The sequence below is a fragment of the Oreochromis niloticus genome, linkage group LG12, assembly GCF_001858045.2.
Source record: "Oreochromis niloticus isolate F11D_XX linkage group LG12, O_niloticus_UMD_NMBU, whole genome shotgun sequence".
In the NCBI taxonomy this organism is placed as follows: Eukaryota; Metazoa; Chordata; class Actinopteri; order Cichliformes; family Cichlidae; genus Oreochromis; species Oreochromis niloticus.
In genome coordinates this window covers 13,392,135-13,417,900 of record NC_031977.2, presented here as the reverse complement: position 1 = coordinate 13,417,900, position 25,766 = coordinate 13,392,135, and the positions used below count along the sequence as shown (strand labels likewise).

Sequence of the window (25,766 nt, the reverse complement as noted above, 5' to 3'; positions counted from 1 at the left end):
GATAAATACCAGAGAATAATGGTAACACTGAATCTTTTTTTTAAATATCATATGTTCCATATTATAATATATAGGATATATTTGAAGCTTTAACTGACCTGAACTCCCCACGGTTGTTGACAACTTTATCTTCTGGACAGAAGGAGGCACTGTTCTCCAGTACCACTATCTCAACGGTGAGAGACTTGTTGCCCCGCCCAGTAGAAACCACACACTCCCACTCTCCACTGGCCTCCACATGCACATCGTATAGAATAAGCTCACTGGATAAAGATGATAGTGACAGCTCATTATAACACATCGTTAACACATAGTATTGTAACTAATAAAGCCTCTCCCTTTTTTTTTTAACTCAGGACTGTCTTTGCACTAAAACGAAAACAACTCATCTGGTCTACTACTACTCTGTCTGCATTGCTCTATTTACCACACCTGGTGATAAAGGTGCAGTCATGCACGACACTGCTCTCCAGCTGGACACCCATTTCTGGATCGGAGGTCACCGGCTGACCATTGTGACGCCAGTGTAAAGTGGTCATCTTGTCCACCAAGGCAGCAGCGCAGTGGAAGGGCAGCCGATCGCCTTTGAAGACCACCTGACGCTGAGACGGCAGCAGTGACATGGTGTGCAGCTCCAGAGGACCATCTGAGCAACACGGTGGGAAAAGATGCAGATGTGAGGGTTACACATCGCTCGGAACTGCTTGTGCTGCTCTGTCATTACCAAGCCTCAGCTACATTTTTCCACAGAAGCTATTATGAGTCTGCCGTTCTAGAGCAGACTGGATGCAGACTGCAGCAATTGGTAAATGCAACCCACAGGATTAGCTGTCAACACAACTCACTGAGCCTTTTGGAAATATGTCCCTGCAGAGCAGCGGGGATTGATTTTGTTCAACCCTTTTTTTGGTCGGTTAATCCTTAAAATAGCTGAGATGAGCTTGAACTTCATAATGAGTGAACTGTTGCTGTCATTCACAGTGCAACATTCCCTGAAATAAAGTGGTGAACCGCCTCATTCATATGCCTCACTGCTGCAAGGCTCTTACCACAGCTCAGATGGCTTTCCCTTAGTCCACGCAGGGGCTTTCCCCTCAGGCTCATGGGGTAGGCACACAGGGTTTCTTCCCCCAGCCGTGCTGGACTGCTGCGAAAGAAGTTCGGGACCCATTGCAGCTCGCAGTCACATGTTAGGTAGTCTGAGTTGAAGTTCCTGAAGAGAGAAACAATGGTGCCTTAGGAGAGTTTTCATGTTCACTCTGTTTGACTACGCTCTAGTTTTTACCTACAGGAAATGCCACAAAATGTCACACCTGTACATGCTGGGTGGCTTGATGCAAAATGAAATGAACTGACTCATCAAACATGGGCAGGACTGTACATGAAAAGCAAACAATCAAAGTCCACTTGAAGCTGACTCAAACTATTGCTCTAATATTTAAATGCTCAATTTTACAGCACAAAAACATGTTTACAGCCTGGTACAGAAACAATTATGGTGTCTAGCTATAGCTACTGCTAAAAATGATCTCCACAGTTAAAATATTGTAAAGGCTTAAAGACATGCATTGATAAGGATGTGCCTGCTTGGAGTGACAGGCAAGTGCAGACACAGGCAGATAAAGCTAGGCGTCACTTCACCTGTTTGTGTTTTTTAAAGCATTTATCTGACAAGTAATGTGTTGTATTGTAAATAGTACTAACAGACCATCAAAGAACTTTGTGCTCCAATTTTAATGAGTTAAATTCTAACATTATTCTAACATTATTTCATTTGAATGTTAGCACTAATTAGCACATATCCATATCTGTGTTTTGCAAGTCCACTCTCTTCTCCTAATATGGTCACTTTTGACTCCACAAACGCAAGATGACAAAATAACAAACACACGGGTTAAAAACAGCCACTTCACAAATATCTCATGGCCATGTCCATCTTTTATATACAGTCTGTGGTTCCGTTTTGAAATGTTTGTAGATAAACTTTAATGTTTCTTTACGGTAGCATAAATGAAATGCTTTCAGTTTTAAAAAAAGCATTCACAGTATAGACGAAAATATCCAAATTAAAATAAATACATGTCAAATAAACCCTCTTTGATTATTTGAGCTTTGACACAGGCTTCACTGTGAAACATGGTTGGCATACACACGGGAAAATAAATATTAACTGAAAATAAATGTTATCTTTGTCTAGAATGTCCAAAAATATTTTGTTAAACTATGGATTGGTATGCCGTGAGGGTAACCTCGAGGGAACGAAAGGCCGACAGAGTTTAATACTCACACTAGCTTGAGGGACGGCAACTCTTCAAACACCCCTGGATCCATGGTTGATATGATGTTGCCAGAGAGGTTCCTAACAGAACACAAATTAGATATGAACAGTGTAACTTCATAGCCTTGCTGTAACTCATAGAGGACTTTTTTTAATCGAATCAATTCATCTGCCTCTTACAGTTTAGTAAGATTGGTCAGCCCCTGGAACATGTCAGCAGTCAGGCAGCCAATGCGGTTGTTGGAAAGGTCACTAAAAGTGTAAAAGACAAAGGAATGTGGTTAGTTATTTTCAAATTAAGAGGCCTTTTCTCAATCACTCAGCACCAGATTGTGGTGTCTTGACTCTTTCAGTGGCCGCATTGCTCTACTGATGTGAAATATCATTTGTCTAAGAAACATATACAATAACTTGTATAGGATCTCCTTTCATGTCTTTAAAAATGAAGTAGCTGTATTCAACATTATATATTTTAATATTTGGGAAGTTAAAGAAGCGTTCCAACAGTTCTGGCTACTTCTCCTTATCAGGAGACAAAGGGACCCAAGTACGAGTTTATCATCATTGGGGTAAAAGCAGGGCCCCAGTTCTGCTGTCCACCTCTGAGTGTGATGTATATCTGCAGTCAGAGAGGGATCTGCTCTGTTGTACCTCTGACACTACCCAGCAGAGAGCTGTCCAGAGCATGTGTTTATCTCCCCCTGTTTGTTTTGAGAAGCCCCAGACCTTGCAGGGAAAACACAAGAAGGGGGAGGAGGGAAAGGGAGTCATGCGGCGCTGCGCCGAGGAGCCTCTTTGGACCCACGCTGCAACCAGACCTCGGTGTCCAAAAACACAATGAGTGAGCAGCAAGCGGCCTCAAACAGCCGCCTTGTCACATTCAATTGCGTGTGAGGAGCCCTGAGGTTTAAGCGGGACTCACAGATGACATCCCAGTGTCCCCTCTGCAGAAACATTTAGCAAAGGAAGCTTTTATGGTGACAATAACACCATGAGCCTGATATGACATATGACATCTGTGAGCTTCCAAAACAATATATATGTGGGTTTTCTCCTGACTACTGCCAATCTGGGCAACAAAATAACCTCCGTCCATCTTATACTAAACCTTAGGATTAAAATCTCTGTGTTTATTGAGTTGTGAACCCGAGCGAAATGTGGGTCATGCTAATATCTACTTACAGTTTCCGAAGCTCAGAGAGGCCTTGGAAGGCTCCAGGCTTGATGGTGCTGATTAAGTTGTGCTTGAGGTCCCTGGGGGAAAGAGAAAATGTTAGGTGCATGCAAGGATTATACTGACACATCAACAAGAGCACTGCAAACTTTCATTTTTGTATTCTCACTGAGAGCTGAGATGTTTAGATTGGTACCGCAATCATATCTTTGTAATCAATATGTAGCTGGAGCTAATTTACTGAGCTAAGCATGAACACTTGGATCAAGGGAAGCAGCTAACTGGATATGTCACTGTAATAAAATGAGTCCTCAAGGGGTGCAAAGTTGTGAGGCTCTAGCTTGATTAATTAACCCTTTTAGAGAAGAAAGTTTAAAAATGACAGCAGCATTTTAAGGGATTTTGTGTAGTAGTAGTACAGCCACAAGCATGCTATCACCATTTACCATTGAAAGAAGACGCTGTTAGGTTTAAATGAATGGGAGCGGGGACACACATCCTAAACCTGGCTCGTCCAGCGAGACACAGCAGGATATTTGTGCAAACAAACAGGAAATATTATCCGAACTGCCTCCTGGGCTTGAGACTAGCGAGATATTCAACCACATAAAACACTTGTGGAATCTGAAACTATTAACACTAAGTTCTGTTATTTATTTATTTATTCTTTTTTTTTCCAAAACTGTCCTTCCCGCAATAAGCTTTACCCAATTCAAACCATAAATAATAATTTGTCTAAGTGTCTTTGAAGATCTAATTTCATACTATCCGCTGCACTTCTCCACCCTGTTCCCCTGCTACACCCACACTCCAGTCTTAAAGACTTCAACTCCCATCTTCATCAGCTGCTGTACATTAGATTTTGAACCTTTTTTTTGGCCAGGTGGGAATAGCAAGGTTAAATGAGGTCAGGAGACGGATGGTTATGAACAGCACATGTTATCCACGTTCCTATAGCATGAAATACTTCTGCTCCCATCAGAGCAGTCGCAGAGTTAGATTTCCTTACAGGAGCATCAGTGCAGCAGCTGCGTTTTTCTCAATTTCTCTTTTTAACAAAGACTTCGATGTTATGTTAGACCTCAGAGGACCTTTTGGTCCTTTTTGTTTTCCACAAAACATTATCTTCCACGGCGGTTGTCAACCACGCTGCTTCACATCACCTCAGGCGTCTCTTAACCACTGTTTTGTCTGCTTTCCAAGAGATGAGCTTTTCTGGCTAAACTACGGCGGGAAAATTGTTTTAGAAAATGCCTTGAGCAAAGAAATTACACTGCGGTGTGGCTGAGACATGCTCAAAAAGATCAGGGGGTTTTGCTATTGGTCCTTCTAAGCCATCTCTCATATTTAGATTCGAAACAGGAGACCGGTTGAAATGATGGAGCAAAAAAAAAAAATTGGCCCCAGACCTAGAGGCTAAAGTCTGCTCGGTTCAGATCTTTGAGTGTGTGCCAGCTTGTCAGTCAGAACATTTGCAACAATTTCACAGCTTTTTTAAAAGGTGGAGATATTTCCACCTCTGTGATTCTAAATAAGCAGTAAAAAAAAGCATATCATCAATCAAATCAAAGAGCAATCTGGGTGTTTGACAGAGAACAGCTACACTTTTCAGTATCTGTGTGTGTGTGTGTTTGTGTGTGTCTCCGGACTATATTGTGAGTCTGTCACAATATAAAGTAGCAATCTTTGTGTTACTGCGTCTCACTCTGAATATACATGTGTTTCTGGGGGACATTAGCTTTATAGAATTTGTTGACCCAGGCAGGGGAAGAACAATACTGCTGTTTCCAGTCTGTGTGTCACGGGGCTCATTAGTGCAGCGATGAAAGACGGGGCACTGCCCACTATTTCCTCTCCCTGAGATCTGTCTCGCTCCCTCCCTGTCTGTCCCTTTGACACACACATGCTCCACGTGCGCACAGCCACACACTTTGCTGTGTTACCCCCCATGTGTATGGACTCAAACGTGCTCTTACAGCTGGATTAAAATGCTAACACAAAAGTGCCGCAGAGTCGCTGTAAGCTGGGATTCAGTTGCTCGATAGAAGTGTCAGTTTCAAGGCTTGCGTCTTTAAATGCTTCTTTTTGTCACGTCCTTCTTGCACATGGAGGTGCCGTTTACTATAACACTGCTCGTATGACCTACACAACACATTTATTATTAAGACAGTGCATTATTTCTTTTCCTTTATATTGTAAATCTCTCCTGCTTAAAATGTCCTCAGATCAGCTAACTAAAGATCTCGAGTAAAATATAATGGGTAGTTATAATTAGCTTCTGAATAAATGCAATGTACTGCACAGAACAACTAAATTAACAAATTTCTTCTGGTGTGTTATCTTCTGTTATATTGTCTGGTGGAAAAAACACCTAAAAAAAATCAAAAATCAACAAATGATACTAGAATGACACAAACAAATCCAAATACATTTACACAGGTACGTAAACATGTTAGCCGTGCTGTTATCACAGGACATTAGACTGAGTTCAAATTTGTGCCTGGACACCAAACCAAACCAATGAAGCGTTTGTTGATTTTTGGAGGAGGCCACTTCCTTCTGTCCCTGCATAATGTGCTATTAAAGGTGAGCCGGTCGCTGCAGTGCACTGATATGTAAATATTTGGGTGCCGTTTTTGATAGGTAGTTAAATTTCGATTCAAACAACGATGCTATATGTGGGAAAGTTATGAAATTAAACCTTATGAAAATAATTTAGTTCTCCTTTATCAAGTCAGTACTTTTATTTTCTCTGATTTGCTGGTTTGGAAGTCTTAAATCTTAAAAACAGGAGCAAAATGTACGATTCAAGCTAATGAATGAAGCCAGAACTATATAGTGACTGTGCCAGTGTTGATTTCATGTTTCTCAAGAGGAATCTTATCCCAACTGCATCCAGCCAATGTGCATTTCCTGTCTGGCTCAGGGGCTCTGACCTGATTATTAACACACTACTGCCTCTGATCCCCTCTCTTATCACCAGGCTGGTAAATGTGAAGGAAAACACCCGAGAAAACAGGAACTGAAGCACTGTCCAAGCACTTCGCCGGCACAATCCCAGCTAAATGTCTGGAGCCGCCCCTCACCACTGGCTCACAGTGTCCGATTTGTTTCCAGGGCTATTTAAAACCTTCAGTACAGTAGATTGAAAATAGAGTGGCAGGCTTCACACTCAGGCGATGACTTGTGTGCGTGCCCTCTGGAGTAGCCAGCGCCCCATCTTACAGCAGCTTCACGGCTCAGTGACCTCGACGCTGATGAAAACAGCTGTCACCAAGGAAGAGGATAACAGCAGAGACAATGAATGCTTCAAAGCCTCATGCTTGCAGACCATGAAAATATCACTGTCTAAAATCCTGAAAGTTTAGATTGTAGCTATTATTTTAGTTTTTCAACATCCTCCTCAGGAGCAGCATGTATTTCTTCCAAAAGCTCGATGAGCTTATTGATGGCGACACATTGTTACGGTCACTACGGCCTTTCTTTTTGAGTTATGCTTTTCAACCTTCTGAGTGCAGTGCTTTATTCCCTACGCTACATGTGGCACGTATGATTAGATGGTGACAAACTCAAGCTCGCTCCCAAATCCAAAAGGGGCCATTGTCTGCCGCCGCTGGGCCTAACACCAGAGGCTGCCATTGAGAATGCCCCCTCCCCAAAACTCCTCCTGATCAATGGGACTGGTCCTCTGCCATTCTGAAGAGTCATTGCTCTGTTGGATACAGGGGATGAGCACCTGGGCCCCATGCAGACTGGAGAGGAGCGACGTGCTTGTAGGGCAGCGAGAGGGTAATAATGAAGACATGGTCTGTAAAGTGCTCCAGACATGGAGTGCTCCATTATCAGGAGCACAGCAGCAGCAACTGGAGTGCTGACATTGTTTAGGCTCTAACCCTGGAGGGAGCTGGGAAAATGACTGAAGCCGGGGGAATGGCCACTCATTATCACCAGACTGGAATCAAGAATTTCCTGTTGCTGGAGGGTTTTTTTTAGGTTTTTTTTTTAATGGCAAGTCAGTGGATTGCGGTGTGATTTCTATACTTTAATTGTAGTTTTCTCTGTATGCGACTCAATAAAGGAAAAAGCACGAAGACAGAAACAAACATGTCTGAAGGTATGATGGAAAAAAAGCAGGGGGGGTGTTAACTGCCACCTTGGTTCCTGAAAGAGGTCAGCGGAGACCATTTTTGTGCCGCGTGTCATTTCCTGTCTGGTTGGCGGGTCTAACAGAGGCCCTTGCTCGTTTATTTTTACAGTTTCCTTTCTCTCTCTCTCTCTTTTTTTAAACTAGGTAGCTTTCCTTTGTCGGGAGGGGCAGGTGGGTTAAAGGATTCAGTAATAAGAAAAAAATACGGTCCTGCGTATGGTCCCCGTACACCCCACCCCCCTGCTCCACAACACACTTGCTCACAATGGGGCTCTGTAACTACCGACCCCAACGTGCTCTTGCTTTCCCCCTAAAACAGGAAACCAGGATCTGCTGAGCTCTTGTTTTTCTACTAATTTCCTGCTTTGCTGCCCCTTCCCTAGATTATTTATTTAATTTTTTCTGGTTCCTCTCAGATTGGATATACCTGATCAGCTATTTGCCATCTGGAAAGCATTTATTCTAGCACAGCCAAGAAACTTTACGCACATAATACACCTTTTCTATGATTTTCTGTCAGTAGCGCTGCCGCACGACACGTTTAAAATATTTCCTTACAATTTCGGACAACAAGCACCAGGACCGTACTATGGTTCAAAAACACGAGGCCCGCAGCTCTGCCCATGACTGACCATAACATAAACCGTGGGTCCAGCTGCACTGTTGTTAGTGGGATGAGCAGAAATAGCAACACACTTTTATTTGAAGTGTAAAATTTCCTAGCTTGGTTATATGTTCCTATAATCTGTAGCAAGAAGAGATGAAGATTATTCTGCCAAGGAAAACTCTGAAACCACGGACTGTGATTGACTCCAGGTCTGGCTTTAGGAGCAGCATAGAGAAGAGTGCCGTGCCCATTTTTGGCAGATTTTCATGAGACCTACCAGAATGCAAAGCATCAAAAACAATAGAAATCAGATCAGATCGGATAGATTTGAACATACAGTGAAAAAAAATGCTAAGAACATTTGATTTTCATTTCATCTGGGTCATTCAGTCTTTATTAGAAAGTTAAGTAAAAATATAGTAACAATGTGCAGCTGAGAAGTCAGCAGGGACAAGTGCCTTTTGTTCAGGTTGTCAATGAAAAGAGTGGCTCGTGTCCGCGAGTGAATTTTCAGCCAGTAGGTGGACTGCAGCATGTAGAGAGTGTAAAAGGGGAGGAACAGCGAGAGCCCGAGTGAGCTCGGAGAAGGGAGATGCAAAAATAAAGCAGAAAAGGAAGTTGGGGGGGAAGAAGGTCTAGAGAAAGCTCAAGTTCCTCCTGAGGAAAATGCCCTTGAAACCATATCGAGTTTGCCGAAAGAGTGTGTGAGAGTGAGTTACTGGCATATAAAGCATATGATTTGGTAATGGGCTTATGAGGGGGTTTGCTCGCTGTTTCAATAAACCCCCAGAGCCATGACTGGGCTAAGCTTGCAATACAAACACACCCCGTTCCTCCAGTTTATCTGAAAGACACATCTGGAGTCTATCAACTCCGGCAGCACCCCCTTTCTGTTTCCACTCTCCACCACGCTTAACCCCTTCCTCACCCACTCCACCCCTTAATGGGTCATGCACTCTCATTAGGTGACTGTTGCCTAACCGGGAGCCAACCGGTGGCATGTGCGGGAAAAATGCACCAAAACAAATGTTCATTTTTCTGTGAAGGGGGAAACAAGACTCCCCTGTGCAATCACAGCAGCTGTCCTTAGCTCTCTCCAGAGTGGGCTGGTACAATCTGAGCCTTTCTTTTAGTCAGGCCAGTCTAGACAGAGGGGCTCCTTGCCATCTCGCCATGCCTACACATTCGCCACTGTTTTTAAGTGTTACAGTGTGGCACACCTCTTCTTTGTTCCCACTCATCAAGGTAATTTGCTCAGCTTGTGTGGAAATCTCCTGCTAAGGAAAACGGCCTCAGATTTATACAAGACAAACTGCAGGAGTGTGCTTTCTTTCTCACCCTCGCTCCCTCCCTCTCCCTTCTTCATCTACCCTTTCCCTCTCTCTCACCACCATACCATCTTTAGCCATCTTGGCTCCGCGTCCCTCATGTCAGATGGTAAAGTTGTTTAAGTTGGACTCCGTCCTAACCCCTACCGCTCAGAATGGCAGAGGCGATTTCAAGGTTGGTTTCGGAGAGATTTCAGGCAAAGAGTGAATGAATGGTCTGCCTCTGCTTTTGCGGAACAGATACTATCAAGCCAAACATATATGAATTGGCCTAGGCCTGCACATAATCATAACACTATAACTGTGCATTTTTTCTCATGCAGACATTTTTAAGAAACAGTGTTCCAGCCCAAGGTTTAATTTCAGGCTTCCCTTAATTTTGTTGCGTTATCAGCATAAATCTCGAGCACCTCCTTATTTTCTACACTTAAACTAAGCTGAAATGAGTCAACAAGAAGTGTTTGGTTATCTTATGTGATGTTTTCTGTGCTTACTCCAATGAGTCCAAAGAAGCGCAGTGTTTAAAAGATTCCCACTGTAGAGATCATCTCAGCCTCTCTTGTTGACAAAAACAGCCACGCTGCCAACACCTAGAGCCTCCTGACCACAAGCCTCACTCCTGCCTTTCAGACCTGTCCACTACAAACACCCTGCTGCTCCCTCATCCATCATCATCGTTGCCCTCTGCTCTCCCTCCCTGCTCCTTCTCTCGCTGTAGGGTAACAGGCCTTAGTAATGAGGGCCCCTTGTGCCCTGCCTGCCTGTCCTGTGTCCCATGGTGCAGTGGGGCCCATTTGGAAAGGAGCCAGACTGCCTCGGCCCTCGTTGCTCATTATTCTCATTACCTTGCCTCAAATCAGTGCAGGACAGGCTGCTGGGATCTGTCCACAACTCATAAAGGTCCCGGCTCATTAGTGGGGTTGCCAGTGAAAACTTCCATCAGAAAGGGTGTGCATAGAGGTAGAGGTACTCAAAAGGTGCGCGAGTACACGAGCAGAGGTCTGACGGTGTGTATGAAAGTGACTTATTTTGCGCATAGCAACCACCGCCACAGAGGCGAGGTATGATTTAACCAGTGTGTTCATCCAAAGAGCTGGAAAGAAATGAAGTATTCCAAGATCCAAATGTAGCCATTGGATGGCAAGCCTGTTTAAAAGACCTACAAAAACACAGTAGTCTAGTAAGAGGGCAAAAAACAAACAATCCTAAATTGCTCCTCTGCACTTGGGTGGCTTGGCAGGTTATGAAGGCAATAGTGGCTTTGAGGAGGTTTGTCCCAATGAAAGGGCTAACTGTGTAGATTGCTGCACGGCCTTGTCCAGGCCTGGAGGAGGGTGTTCTACTCCGGAGCTGAATTCTCCGTTTAATAACAGCAGATCAGACTGCATTCAGCTCTGAATAGAAGTATGCTGTGAGCGTGTGGAAGTGAGTGTGTGTCTGCTGAGACCTGTTAGACTGGGCCAGAAGAGAGGGTGCCCATACTAGGAAGCACACTCAAGGGTTACTGTATACACTGAAGTCACAGCAGAGATGAGCCAAGAGTGAGAGTGTGCGTATGTGTGTGTGTGTGTGCGAGTGTGTGTGTACCTGTTTAGACATCTTTGTGGGGACCAAAAATTGGAATGTTACTATACTTGTGGGGACCAACAGTCACTTATGAGGACAAAAGTGCCTGTCCTCACGAGATTGAAGGCATTTTTGAGACTTAAAATGTGGATTTAGTGTCACGGTTACAATTAGGTTATGGTTAGGTTTAGGCTATGGGTTAGGGTTAGGCATTCATTTTGATTAGTTAGGGGTAGGGTAAGCGGCTAGGGCAGAGGTTTCCAACTCTGGGCCTTAAGGGTTGGTGTCCTGCAGGTTTTAGACGTGTCCTTGATCCAACACAGCTGATTTAAATGGCTAAAGTACCTCCTCAACATGTCTTGAAGTTCTCCAGAAGCCTGGTAATGAACTAATTATTTGATTCAGGTGTGTTGACCCAGGGTGATATCTAAAACCTGCTGGACACCGGCCCTTGAGGCCTGGAGTTGGACACCTCTGGGCCAGTGAAAGCATTATATCAATTTGATGTCCTCACTAAGATATCAAAATGAGAATGTGTGTGTGTGTGTGTTTCACAACAACATGTGTCCCAATGTGTGTGTGTGTGTGTGTGTGTGTGTGTGTGTGTGTGTGCGTGTGTGTGTGTGTGTGTGTGTGTGCAGTTAGGGGGCGCAGACTGTGTTTATCCTTGTCACGTAGGGGAAGAGATGCAGTGTAATTCCCTGATGTGTGTTTACTCAGCCCCAGTGGGCTGGCCTTTGATTACACCGCTGGCCACATAATATGAGTAACTGTTCACTACTGCTCCAAATGACAAGCACATGTTGACGCCATACTGGAAACAATGAGGAGACCTGAAGAGCCGTGGTGGACTGAGGAGACACAACAAAACCAAAATCTCACAAGCGCAGACAAAACTCACACTCTAAGCTCATATCTGAATTCATCCCTGCAAACCCTTCCATCAGTGTGGCATTTTTCACAACAGACAGCAAATTTCCCATGAGCTCAGATGTAATTATAAGCTGCCCGAGGCTCAATTAAAGGTTGAAGATGTCGGAGTGAGTGACTGAGTGAGTGAGCGGACCTCCACCACTGTGTGTCAGCGAGCCAGCAGAGGTGGAGGCGGAGGAGTGAAATGAGGCCTGTGTGATTTACATTTCGTGCTCAGCCAGACGCCTGCATCTCCCACTGTGGAGCACAACCAGGAGTTGGTCTGCCTGTTTTTTGTCTTTCTCCCAAGCTCTTTCAGTTAAACCTCCACTCTGCTGCCTCCTGCTAGTTTTTTATCACTGCTCCAGGTACATGGGAGAGCTCAGGTTACCCGACCCACCGACCCTATGGCGCTACAAGAAGGCTTGTCCACACTAACAAAAATAAGCAACATTGGCTCATTTTGAGCCACAGATCAGGCTTTAATTTACTATACATTACTACACAAGTAGCATTAGCCTCAGGATCTTCCTGTCAACAGCTTTATCAGCGTCCTCGGTGCAAGACTGCTGAGGTGCAAACTGACAACTTGGCCTTGAAACTATTCACCCATGGTGTTCTCATGCCAGACTTTAGAAAAAAAAAAGCATCAATTTGAGCAAATATAGCTTTTGTTCTCGACTGGCACATCTGCTCTGAACTCCAGTGGTAGGTACTAACAAGCTAACAACTGCAACAAATTACCATATTTTTCTTTCTTTCAACGTTTTTGAGAAACTCGTTAGCTTCATGGGTGGCAGCTCGAAGTGCCATGTGGAACTAATATCTTTGCAACATACCCACCAGCCCCCTCGCCAACAATATAAGCCTGTCTGCCAGACTACAGCATCCAAGTTTGTGAAGTGAAGCTGCAACATATGTGTTGTTATATGCCATAAAGCTTTACTGGGATGCCCTGTAAAACAGCACACTGTGGAAAAAAACCCCAAAATGGCTTTGTTGTGAAACATACAGTAGATTCAAGGACAATATGAGAATATCAGAGTATTCAGGGAGCTTGGCACAGTAGCCTGTAGGTGCTAATTAATTTAACTTCAACCATCCTGTTTGTATTTCATTCATTGGGGAACATGATTTATAAGATTTATTTTTTTGAATAACTACCAGAAACACTGTCATCGTCTGTAGACCCAAGCTCATTCAAACTCTGCCCTGTGGTATGAAAAGTCAAAATTTGAAAATTTGAAGAAGGAAAGCCAGCATGTGTAATAGCATGGCTGTTGTGCATCAGTGTGCACAGCCTGGGTAACTTGTTCTGAACGATGCATACAGGTTTTGATCAATTTATATTCCCACTTAAATATGACAGACGTGTTATAACGGCATGGCTGTGTAGGACAAGTCTCAGGGCTTTAACTGGCCCGCCTGCAGTCCAGACCCGTCAGCCGCTGGAAACATTTGGTACACTGTGAAATGAAACATACAGCTAAGGAGGCCCTGCATGTCAAGCAAGTATGGGAAAACATTTAGCTTCTTAATGTACAACAGTTGGCCTCCTCAGTTTCCTAAACACTTACACAACGCTATTAAAAGAAGATTCAAGCCAACAGCTGTAAACATACTGACGGCCAAACTTTTTCTTTCTTTTTGTTTTTCCAAATATGTTACTGGCAACAAGTTTGAAATGGATATATACATTTCTTTTCCAAAAAGCAAAAAACACATTTTATGTTTGGTCTTTGTACTTTTATCAATTGAATATGTCATTTCAATTATTTAAAATGATTACAATCTGTTTTTATTTACAATACACAAAGCAACCCAGCTCTTTTGAAAACAGGGTTGTATGTGTTTTCGTAATATCGTGGTCTGGACCAAGGTGGTGGATCGTCTTACAGGCCGTGCAATTATAGCCATGTGTCACCACTGGCAGTTCCAACTATAGTTCCTTTCCCGTTTGTCACCAGTGGCGCTGTGCGTCGCCTCAAATTCCTAAGAAAATATTTCATCTCTCACTTGTCTCACACCCCATTCATAGAGAGATTATGATGCCGCTAAAGAGGGCCAGACTGTCTGCAAGCCACAGGCAAAGCTGCCAACACGTAGCTCCTGCCAGAGATCTCCCTTATCTTGTCATGTGGAGTGGGGCTTTACTGATAATGGAGGAGTGAAGTGTAATTATGTGAAGTTTTCAACATAAGTCTGTGATAGCCAGTCTGAGTGTATCATCCTCCCTCCTGGAATGAAGCCCGTGATCGGATAGATGGGCCATAGCTGCTCAGATCTGCTCAGATCTCTCTGATACCCTGTCTGTATGTCTCCACAAGGCCCGGGACAGAGACAAGCCAGAAAGCAGCTCACACATAAATCCAGTGGAAACAATACACATGACATTAGAGCATCTGCAGAAGCACGGCATTTAATAAAGGACGATAAGAAAAGGATACTCACAGTTTATCCAAGGCATAAAGTCCAAGGAAGGATCCGTTTCTCAGAACTCGGATTTTGTTGTGGCTCAGTATCCTGTAAATTAAAAAAATGGAAAAAAAATCAAATCACACGGTTGTTAAAAATAGGTTGAAAAAAAACACAGAAACATAAATTAGGACAAACACTATCTTGGAAATCAGTTTGAGAGCTAAGAGAACTGGTTTCCTGTGAAGGACACAGGAGGAGGAAAAAAGCCAAAGAAAATGTCCACTCAGTGCTGCAGTCACATGAGAGATTAGCATTAACATTACCTAAAGATGTTTCAAATAAATGATAAGACAGAAGGGCATCAAGACAGAGGTTGCAATCTTGATAATCATGTTATAAGTTATTATTTTTTAAGATCAAAAGGATGTCTTTCCACATCAAACAAATGGCGGCACAGGCCACGGCTCTTTCTCCGCTGGCAAATCACTTGGCCTTTGGAGCTCTTATCAGTGCACAGGGCAAAATGCTACAGGGCAGAGTGGAAGTGAGGCTGAGATCGCTCTGTTTGACAGGGAAATGCAAAAATATAATAATATATATAGCAATCACTCAGCTCTAAGAGAGTGGCCATAGGCAATAGGCAATGGCTGCTATAGAAGTTACATAGACACTCTGCCCCTAGTTTCAATGACAATATGCTTTTCTCAGTGAGACAGTGGACAACAGTAGAAGCATGACAGGGTAAATTTCTAGTCTGAGGCATGGATCATGGAAAGTGCAGCAAGTTAACTGTCTTCTTTGTAGAGAAAAAAAAAAGCTACAACAAAATAGTTACTTTTTAATAAAAATAACTTTAATTGTATGACATTTTACAAAACACACAGTGCTTCATAGTTTGAATAAAAGCCACACATTAAAGATAAGTATACATGTCTGAACATACAGACACATAATTAACCATACTATCATTCATTGTAACGCACACATATATGCAAATAGTTGCAAACTATGGCCAAAAATAAAGAGGAAGATTAACAAAGAGGAGATTAAGGAAAAGCTAACCTGTATAAATGAGTGTTAGCCAGAGAAAGGTGGAGAAATGCATCACGAGAATTTATTTACTTAAAACACCATGAAAGGTTTGTGAGAAGAGAGTAGCAGATAATGGTTGAAACAAATCTGCTACTGTATTGAATTACAGTCACTGCACCATTTTTTCCAATTCAGGAAAAATGACATTTTTATAGTGCACAAAGAGTTCAAGTGGAGGTCTGGGTGAGAACTGGTGCACAAAAACACCAGTGGTCAGGATTGATAGCACTTTATTCTCCATATGCTGCACATTACTGTCACCATAATTACAAGTATGATGGAGCAACACCATCCATCCATCCATCCATCCTCTTCTGCTTATCCTTATCAGGATTGCAATAGGGCGGGGTCTATCCCAACTACCCAAGGTTGTTATAGTTAACCAAAACTAAACTAAAAACTAGACTTTTGAACAAAAAAATTAAGACTAACTAAAATTAGAGAAATCTAGAGAAAATATTGTTTGTTTAAGTATCTGTTAGTAAAAATTGTATTACAGCTAATGAGGCTTTAATGGACTACCTGCACTGATTTTCCTGAATATTGACTCTGATATATGCCCTCCATATAACAACAATAATTAAAAAGACTAAAATGAACACCAAAACTAATGAAATCATAACATTTTCAAACAATAGAAACTAAACTGAAACAAGAAAATACAAAACTATAATACCTCGGATTCAGACACCTGTCTATATCCTGCTCAGTGTGGGCTCAGGGTACAGCCATGACCCTACCCTGGAGACAGGCTGCCATCATTAACACACCCTTTAGTCTCACGTCATCATTGCCCCTGCCACACAGCTCTTAATGGGCTGTTTGTGACATTAAGTGTGTTCTTAATTGAGAGAGTGAAGCTGTGTGTGTGCGGCTTTAAGAGAGGGAGCTCACTGTGAAGCGTCCGTTAGATTTACAGATTCAGCAGCGGCGCACAGCCCCCCGTTTCCTGCCACATCAATAAAAACACTGCCTTCAGCTCCGCGCCTTCCAGCCCGCTTAATGACCGGATTTAATCGTCCAATCTCAGTATACAAGCATGAGCTGGCCCGACTCATTTCTTCCCTCCTGTAACAGTTAAAAGTGTCGAAAGCCTGCATTGCAAAATGGAAACGTAGGGAGTAAATCATCTTTTGCTACAGCTACATCGTGGACTCTTCAGCCAATATCTTGCGACAATTATCAGCTAAATTTCAAAAGCAAAGAAAATGCATTTTCAAGCTGCGCTGCAATCAAGACACTAAAAATGATAACGACTGTAATACTGAAAGTAAAGCCTCTCCCACTGTTTTTGACGTCATCCCAAATCTGAGCTTTTTTCCCCCCCTTTCCAAGATTTGGAAAAAATACAAACATGTCATGTTCACAAATTCCCACTGAACTCCTCAAAATAAATCATTATTATTAAGGCAGAGAGAGGATGTTAGACGAGAGCAATCCTCTTGTGGTGTAGCCTGGATTTGAACCCGTGACTCCTGGGCCTTGAGGTCTCTTGCTCGACTTTTGGGCACAAAATCTCTCCTATAAATGGATGCAGGCCCAAGATGAAAGTTACAGAAGATCCGGAACTGCCTGAATAATTCAGTGCAGATAGGAGAGGAGAAAGTCACATCTGGCAAAGAAACAAGCCATTTAATTCAACACAGACAGCTGAGATACAGATAGTTCCTTTTGGACTTTGCTTATTAAGCAGAAAACTATTAGTCAGGGAATAATGCACATTTGTTTCTGGTGTGCTCTGAAGGCCCACATGTGCACATAGCTGCAAGCCTACAGGAACAAAACACCTCCTTTCATATAATCACACACTGAGTTAATATGCATTCTCCAAACCTGCACAGATGTATTTATTTGTGTGTTGCATTCAGGTCTAAACCCAGCACACATTCCACACACGGTATTTCAATTATCTCGCTAAAACTTGAAAGCTGACTTTCGCAAATAAACAGCGCACACAAAATGAGCTAACCGAATTCCACCCATAAGCAACAAAAGGCGCAGATTTCCAGGAACGCAGGGGAGTTGCGTGGCCTAGACACTGCTGTATAATCCCCCAAAGCCTGATGTTTGGAGCACAGTTGTAGTGGAGGGTATTGTTCTTTCATAAACAATACAAAGAGTACAACTCTGAGAAAGAGAGAGAGAAGCAGAACTCTGTAAACAGACAGAAATAGTCAGCGCTCCCATCAGGCTAAACAGGAAACCCAGCCAATTAGCTGTTTATTCAGAACCCGGTTTGAGAGGTCAGGGGTTGCAGAGAGAGCACTTCCTGGAAAGCCATCAGACAGACGGAGCAGGGTCCGGACACAGGTGACAGCTGAGGCAAACGAGGGTCCATCGCTTCATCACTGTAGGTTAACAGAGCTTTACAAACAAAGAAGATAAGCAGCTTCTACTAGGAGGCCTAATGTCTGCTCAGCACACTATTGCTACTGAGGCTTAACTGCACATTTCTGCCAGATCTGTCTGTAAGTGACAGATCAGATGGCAGATTGATTTAATCTTCTTCTGTTTTCAAGACCTATTCGCATGGCACGTCAGTGCGCTAACTCAGTCCAGACTACGGTATGGTATCTTTCATTCACTTAACCCTTTCAGAGCACAGAGGCCTAAATTAGATGGGCTAATTGAATCCATCTAATTCATGCAACCAAGGGAAAAAGAGAAAGAGAGAGAAAGCAGGGCCACATGTCAGGCCCCAGGGATCTTGTTTAACCATTTCGAATAATTCATTTACATTAGGATCAAAAAGAAAGAGGTCATATGAAAAGCACCAGATCAAACCGAGTCACCAGCTTCTCTTCTAGCAGTTCTCACTCAGCAGAGGGGTTAAACATGGCAAGCAAAATCAACCCAAACACCACATGTATAACAACTTGACTTCACGGTTTTCTATAATATAAAACATAAAAACACATACGGATTCATTCTTGGTTTTTCGCAAACTTATCCCCAAAGAGATCAAGTAAACTAATATTCTTAATAAAAACAACTTTTTATAAGTGAGCTCGATTCTCAAGTAAATTTCTGTAAACATTACATCTTTAGAAATGTCAAATTACTTATTCTTTAAATCTTTAACATGTTGTAAAAACGAAAAATCCCCTACCTGCAAAAACCTTCTCTCCAGAAGTTCAGTGGCAAAAAATGTGTAAATTTACACATCGAATCACACTTGACTTTTTAGCTTCCATTGCCACAGCTCCGTGTTAGATCAGGCTTCTTATGCTGCATGATGGTGTGTAAATAAAAGTGGAACTATACAAAGCATCTTGTCTAGTAGACCACAGCAGCTCCTCCCTGCATCATGCCACTCACTTTGTTGGTTTGCTCAATTTGCTTACTAATCCCACAAAGCCTTTGAGGGCCACACGGGAGCAATGACAGCACGTCGCAAATCGTATTTGATTTACTTCCATTCCCCCCCAACTCTTAACTACATAGCTGTCTCACTACATAGCTGCCCTGAGCCTGGAGGATAAGGCCTGATGTGGGCGGGTGCTTACGCACCTTTGTCTTCTGTATTCTGTATACTTTCTAAAGCTGATTTTGGGCCGTCGTTTGGTTGAACACAGGCGATAAAAAAAAGATACATCCCTCTATTTTCTGTCCCAACCACAGCAAGAATGTTGTCAACTCAAACACAACAGGATGTCCTGTTTGCTTTTTGGTGTCAGTATCATCGCACCTTCATCCTCTCATCCTGCTTCTTTGCCAAAAGCACTTTAAACTTTTTTCTTTATTTTTTTGGGTGGGGAAGGATACACAGGAAACGCTCTAGCCTGGTTTGGCATGTAGTTCCGAACATAAATGAGCAGTGCTTAAGTAAAAAGCCCCGATTTCAATTGGCTCCTAAATATTTAGGCATGCTGGACTCAGACAGTGAGCTCTGTGTAGCTGCAGGCTTCTACAGCAAACCACAAGCAGAAAAAGAGTCTTAAGCAAGGATTTATATTTAATAAGAATTCATCTCCAGGCTAAGCTCCTAGAGCTCATTATGTATGTAGTACACTTCACGTTCTGTGAATAATAGTATTGTTTTCTTTCATGCTGACTACAGATTCATTCTTCTTGAGCAGATCCAGTCTTTACAACACCTGAAGCTGCAGCAGTCTCATCAATGATGAAACAACGGGAGCGCTTGAAAGATGCGATCGATCTAGCACTCCGAGGCCAAAAGAGAGGGAGGTGCTCTGGTTCAGCGTAATAAAGAGTAAAAACAACCCAAAGCACCATTGTGTAAACATCAATTAACTTTGGATTGGTCTCTTACGCTTGAGGACCACACACGGGGTGAAAGACAAGAACCCTTGAAACAGATTGGTAACGTGGCAAAGCTCCGGTGGTAATTCAGAGACCAATGGGAGCCAGATAATGAGAGTAACTGTAAATGAGAGTCTCAGAGCATCATTACTGAATTAAGTCTGGTTTAATTAGCCGATCTGATAATGCACATGCTGGTCTGTGTCACATAAATAAAATTTAATAAGAATTTAACCGTGAGGGAGCTGAACTCTGCTGAAAGTGGTGCAATTATCCACTTCTACATTACAAGAGCCCAGCTTTGTGTGAGCTCTTTCATTCGTGTCTCACAGCTGAGCACAGTTTATGCAAAACCAGCGCTGATTTATTTTACTGCATTTTCCCCTTTTGCTTTCCATTTGAGCAGCTTTTTCAAGCCAAAGGTGCATTTCAAGAATATGTGCCATTCACACAGGAGAACTAAGTGGACATGGCAGCACTTCTCTTCATATATACATCACACACATATCCCTCAGAGTAATGCAGACAGACGCCGTGGATCAACAAAATACTGCGGTTACACCAAAAGATGGATTAGAAACTGCATTACCTAATTTAGCTTCCCAATCCCACTTACTCCATCCAAACGTGGGCTCTAATGAATCAGACGCCATTACCCATCTACATTACACTGCTACTGTGACGGGCTGGCGACTTGTAGAGGTTGTACCCCACCCCTCGCCCACTGTCAGCTGGGATAGGCTCCAGCACCCCAGCAACCCTGAACCAAATAAGCAGTTTAAAAAAATTGATGGAAGCATGCAGTGGATTACACTGCAATTTAAGCTCCCAAACCAGGAGAATCAAAATGATCCTTTCAGCTGCGGGCACGCCAGTGAGAAAGGATAACATCATCTGATGTGTCATGAGAGATGAGCCGTAAACTTTTAGAAAATGTTTCAGTGACAGACTGTGATGACTGTGATACTTTTACACCCACACAAAAACAAACACAACTTGCTAAGATGAGATTCCTGTCTGGACAAACTTAGAGCAGTAATTAAAGCGGACTGCCATTTATACATTCAGCGCTGTGATATGTGAGAAAGCCAATCTGGAAGACTTTTACTAAAAGCAGCAATTAAGCTTCCACTCTTGCATGCAGAATGCAAGAGTGCGTCTATAAAAAAGCTATTTGCTAAATGAATGAATTGCCATGAAGTACTGCTGATGTTTATTTAAGTGGAACGCAATGTAGGCGATAAAATTAAAAACAGCAGTCATTATTAATTATTTTAATTGATTTTTTTTTAAAAATAAACCTGCAGTGACAGACAATAATAAGCATTTATACACCTGCACACGTACATATGCACATAAGCTGTGTAGACCTTCATTAGCAGCTGAGAATTCTGGGTAATGACATATCGTGAGGTGTGTTAACAGCAAGGAATTATATTAATGGAAATATTAAAGTAACTCTAGATTTTCTGTTTAGTGTTGGTTTAAGGAGATGTAAATGTTAATTCAGGGGATATTGAAATACATCAGTATGTGTGAACTGCATTATTTTTTTCTGAGGAAATTATTTATTCTATGCTGTGAAAATATTCACATTTTTCATTTGTAGGATTGCTGACAGTATGTGTGGTTATGATTCACAGCCTGCATCAGAACTCTAACTTTTACTAAATTTTACAGTAAAATACTGGCAGCAGGGTTGGCAGCACTTTATTGTAAAATTTAAAGTGACCATACTGTATTTTTGAAATACAGCCTGCTTACTCTAAAATTGTGTATATTTTACAGCAATCCATTGCAGTGCAGCTCTCTCCTCTAAGTCTCTTCCTTGCTAACAGACACATTTTGTAGAAACAAGAGGAGGAAAGTGGAGGGAAGAGGAATAAGAGCAGAGAGATCTCTCAGAGTGGGAGGCCAGTTGTGTCATCTTTGTTACAATAAGTGCTTTAAAAGAGGCTTCCAGATCGCACCGACTATTCAGCGCATGGGTTATTCCTAATAGCTTAACCCTTTCAGACAGAGAGTCACCGAAGCCAGCAGTCCTGGGAGCCCCTTGCACCCTGAGCCTGTCCTAGGCAAGTCGCAGCACCAAATATAACAGAGAGACTAAATGCCCCTGAGCACAACAGGCACTTAAACAGCAAATGCATGTCAAGACGTGAATGTGCCCATTGTGTCTGACCCACCAGTGGGCTCACAGCAGCCACCAGGGAACGCTGCCAAGCTACAAGCCCCATTTACCGCCTGTCATGGAAAGGCACTTGCATGTAATTGCATGAAAAATATTTTTTATGAAATCATTTTGCAGACCCACATTGAGTAATTTAGTCATCAAACAGGGAGAAGAGGGTGAGAGCAGCCACATGAAGGAGTGGTACAGATTCTTGTCATTCGTGTATATGACAAAATAGATGAGTTTAATGATTTATGCCAATAATTTTCTTGCATTACTCAGTTTTGTTATCATACTTATGTCCCTCAAGGCCTAGCGTGGGGAGTGTGCTCCTGCATCTGATATGCTGAACCGCTTATTATAGAGTATACTGCATTGTGCTTGGGTTACCATGCAGGGCCAGGCAGTTAGGCTTTGTGGTTTGTGGTGTGTGTGTGTGTGTGTCTGTGTGCGTGTGCGCAGATTTATATGTACTAGTGTGTGACCTATCAGATTTATTTATATGGAAAGTGTGTATGTTTAACTCGATGGGTATGTGTGTGTGCGCGCGCATAAGTGGTCCAAAAACTACTAGTCTAAAATTAAAATCTGGGTTTTTTAAATGTCTCTAATTAGAGAGGGGAGGACTGGAGCCTATTTTGAGAGATGTGGCCATGCACGCCCTTCCCATATGTGTGCGCACAGGCTAACACACACACACAATACACAATTTGGAGAGGAAGGTCTCCACTTCAAGTTGGTCTTATTAGACAATTCATCGAGTTCTGCTATCAGGAACTGTCTACCAAAAGCGTTTCAATACACAATTTATTAAAGCTGAGAAACCAGTGAACTCCAAAGACATAAACAAGTAGCTGCCACAAATATTAGCAGTCAGGGAACACAAGCTGAAATAAAACCGCCTTACTGTAAGGCTGCAATAAATTAGTGCAATATTTATAGTCAAAGACTCGTCAAGACAAACCAAACTGGAAAGTTTATGGCTGGAGTGCAGGAACACAATAGTCAGTTTAATCACTGTCTAAAGTGTTTTTACACTTTTAATGAGGCAATTTAGTGAATTTAGCCATTTGAGACAGTGAGTGGAATGCGGTGTATGCCTGTTAACATTGTCTCATTGTTCTGTCTCATAACCAGCCTCTGTTTTCTGCTTCCCAGCAAAGACTGCTGGGAAATCAGGCCGCGTTTACAAAGGCTTGGCTAAAATCTTTTTGCCCCAGATACTGAGTGCCTTTAGAGGAATCTGTGAGAAGGTTGTTTTTCTTTTTTCATTTCTGTGCAGCAGTAATGCTTTCTCGAATGACAGTCAGGGCTCAATTCACATTTACCAACGTTTCAACACCAGAGGCTACCACAGTGTATTAAATAATCAAAAGGCATCTGTAATAAAAACTGGTAGACCACCATTCTTTCCGAAGGAACACACATTCATACTGTATCTTTAAACAGCGGTTAAGCCATCAAGAAGATTTTAATCAAGGGTTATTGCTTTATGTCACAACTTGTTCAGTCAATTTAAATGCAGCTCTAAACCAGCTCTTATTCATAGACAGTGTAATGGATAAAACAATTCAAGCGACAGATTAGTTTAGTTTGTTGTGGCTCTGTGTAACAGCGTACTCAATAATACAATGGTTTTGAGTAACGATGAAGATGAGTTGCTGGTTGGTTTTATATACTTGAGTACCGTTGATAAAGATACAAAAACACACTATCAGTATCTCTGTCTTTACTTAACAATTTGTTTCTTAGGAAAAAAAATGTGGTCACGTGGCGTTACCTCGGGACAAAGCTGGGGTTGCTATTTCCCACTACGTGCAGTATTTATATTTCCATCTAAAGCCCCTTCCACATATAAAGCAATTTATTTGTTTTCCATCCCTGTGCTGCTGATAGGGGAGTGCAAGTGAACAATATAAGGTCTGGTTGTATGGGCAATCATAGTTTGTGCGTGCAACACCCTCAACTTCTGGGTGATCCACTTCTACCACATGGCGATTGCACAGGTCGCCCAGTGGAAGACAACCTGTCTCCAAACAATTGCCATACAACTCAGATCGACTGCAATCACTCTAGGACAGATTGGCAAAGGTTTACAAATACTTGCCGTGTAATTTATAAATGTACAATCTCTAATCTATCATCGTACAGTCTGGTGAACTCCAACATTGAACCACACCTGTCGGCAGCAGTCTTTACTCTGCTATGGAGATCTGCTGCAAGCTAATGAGACCCTCCAACCTGATGAACTTTGAAATTCAGTTTAATTCAATTTTAATGTATTTATATAGCACCAAATCACAACAACAGGCGCTTATAAAAGACCCCTACAATAATCCAGAGGAAGGATTACCATCTGCAGTTCATTCATAGTAAGAGAGCGGTGGATAAGCTGCTGATTGAACTGCTTATTTGTCTGTGACAATGTGGCATTTAAAAATATTTTCAGAGGAGCAACCTATCTGCATGTGTTTCCATTCAAGCACGACTGACAAAAGGAAACCCAAAAGCTTTCCTTGACTCTAAATTCTGCCATATGTTCATTTTCTGTTAGTACACAGACTAATGTGGACATGGCTTCACGATTTTAGCTCTTAATTGTTGTGCTTAAATCCAGATTGGTGATAAAATGGTACTAGTAGTGTCCAAAGCCCTGAAGCACTAAGTTCATCCTCTTTGCTCGACACGTTACTGTTCTTGCACACTCTATGCTTTCTGTAGTTGCAGTAAAATTGTCCTGGTCAACCCACCCTCTAAAACTAAAAGTGTAAGCACATTATTCATACTGATAGATACAGTTACTTAGTGTACTCTAAGTAACTTAAAAGTATCTGAAATTCAGAAGATGATTGCACTGCATTGCCATAGATTAGTTCTCAAGCATATCACTAAGACACTCACACACACATGCACGCACACACACACACACACACGCAAGCCACAGGCATTCCCACTACAGACACCCATTATCTCCGTCCCATGTGTTGTCGACCCAGAGCAGGAACTTTGGGGGCCGCTGTGGTCAGACACAGGGAGCGGGAAGTTAGCGCTGGCAAAGAAAAGCCAAAGTCAGGCATTTTTGGAGTAAGATAAGAAGAGAGCAGCGAGAAAGGAAAAACTAAAACAACAAAAAGCCACTTGGGGGTATGAGATTACTATGACAACACACCGCTGTTTTTGCCAAGTTTTGGAACACCGCGGCCATTTAATCAACAAACACAACAAGGTGATAAGTGAAATGCACATTCATCAAGCAAACGGGCGGGCAGCTGCAGTACACACAGTATGACGGCGAAGACTCCCTCTCTGCTTATGTTACCTTGAACTGCAAGGACTTAATAAAATACAAGGCTTGTGTGGCACTGGCAGGTGCTACAGCTGCAGTAGAAAACTCTGAGTATCCAGTGTCAGCCCTTTGTTTGCTTTTTTGATTTATTGCTGACCACGGCCACACCTAACATGTGTCGAGGGGAGTCTGCTCCCCCTCGTCTCAACACCTTTCCCCACATAAATAAACTCTTCAGGAATGCCCAGCCAGCACGCTCTCTCTTTCCCTCTCTCTCTGTGCTATTGGAACTTTCCCTGATGATAAGATGATGGTTCGGGATGGTTCGGGATGTCTCGTAGTCACGCTCCTATCTGACAAACACTGACTCACAGACCAATCATAAACCACCGACACATCTGCTGGCCCTTTGGTATCCAGCTTCCCATTCGCCACAAGTGCGAGGCTGATGATGTGACTCAGAAGATAGCACAGCGATTAAAGGCACACAGATTAATACTGTAGGCAGCCAATGATACTACT

The 25,766-nt window shown here is 42.6% G+C and overlaps 1 protein-coding gene across 1 annotated transcript in view; it reads right to left on the bottom strand.

The window, feature by feature from the left end:
* Positions 1-25,766, bottom strand: part of adgra2 (adhesion G protein-coupled receptor A2) — a 39,920-nt gene that overhangs the window by 6,869 nt on the left and 7,285 nt on the right. The window contains exons 2-8 of the mRNA XM_003452628.4: positions 14,464-14,535; positions 3,461-3,532; positions 2,459-2,530; positions 2,288-2,359; positions 1,050-1,213; positions 433-646; positions 99-263 (exon numbers count right to left, since the gene is read on the bottom strand). Of these exons, the coding sequence (XP_003452676.1) occupies positions 99-263; positions 433-646; positions 1,050-1,213; positions 2,288-2,359; positions 2,459-2,530; positions 3,461-3,532; positions 14,464-14,535 (831 nt within the window). The remainder of the gene's footprint in view (positions 1-98; positions 264-432; positions 647-1,049; positions 1,214-2,287; positions 2,360-2,458; positions 2,531-3,460; positions 3,533-14,463; positions 14,536-25,766) is intronic.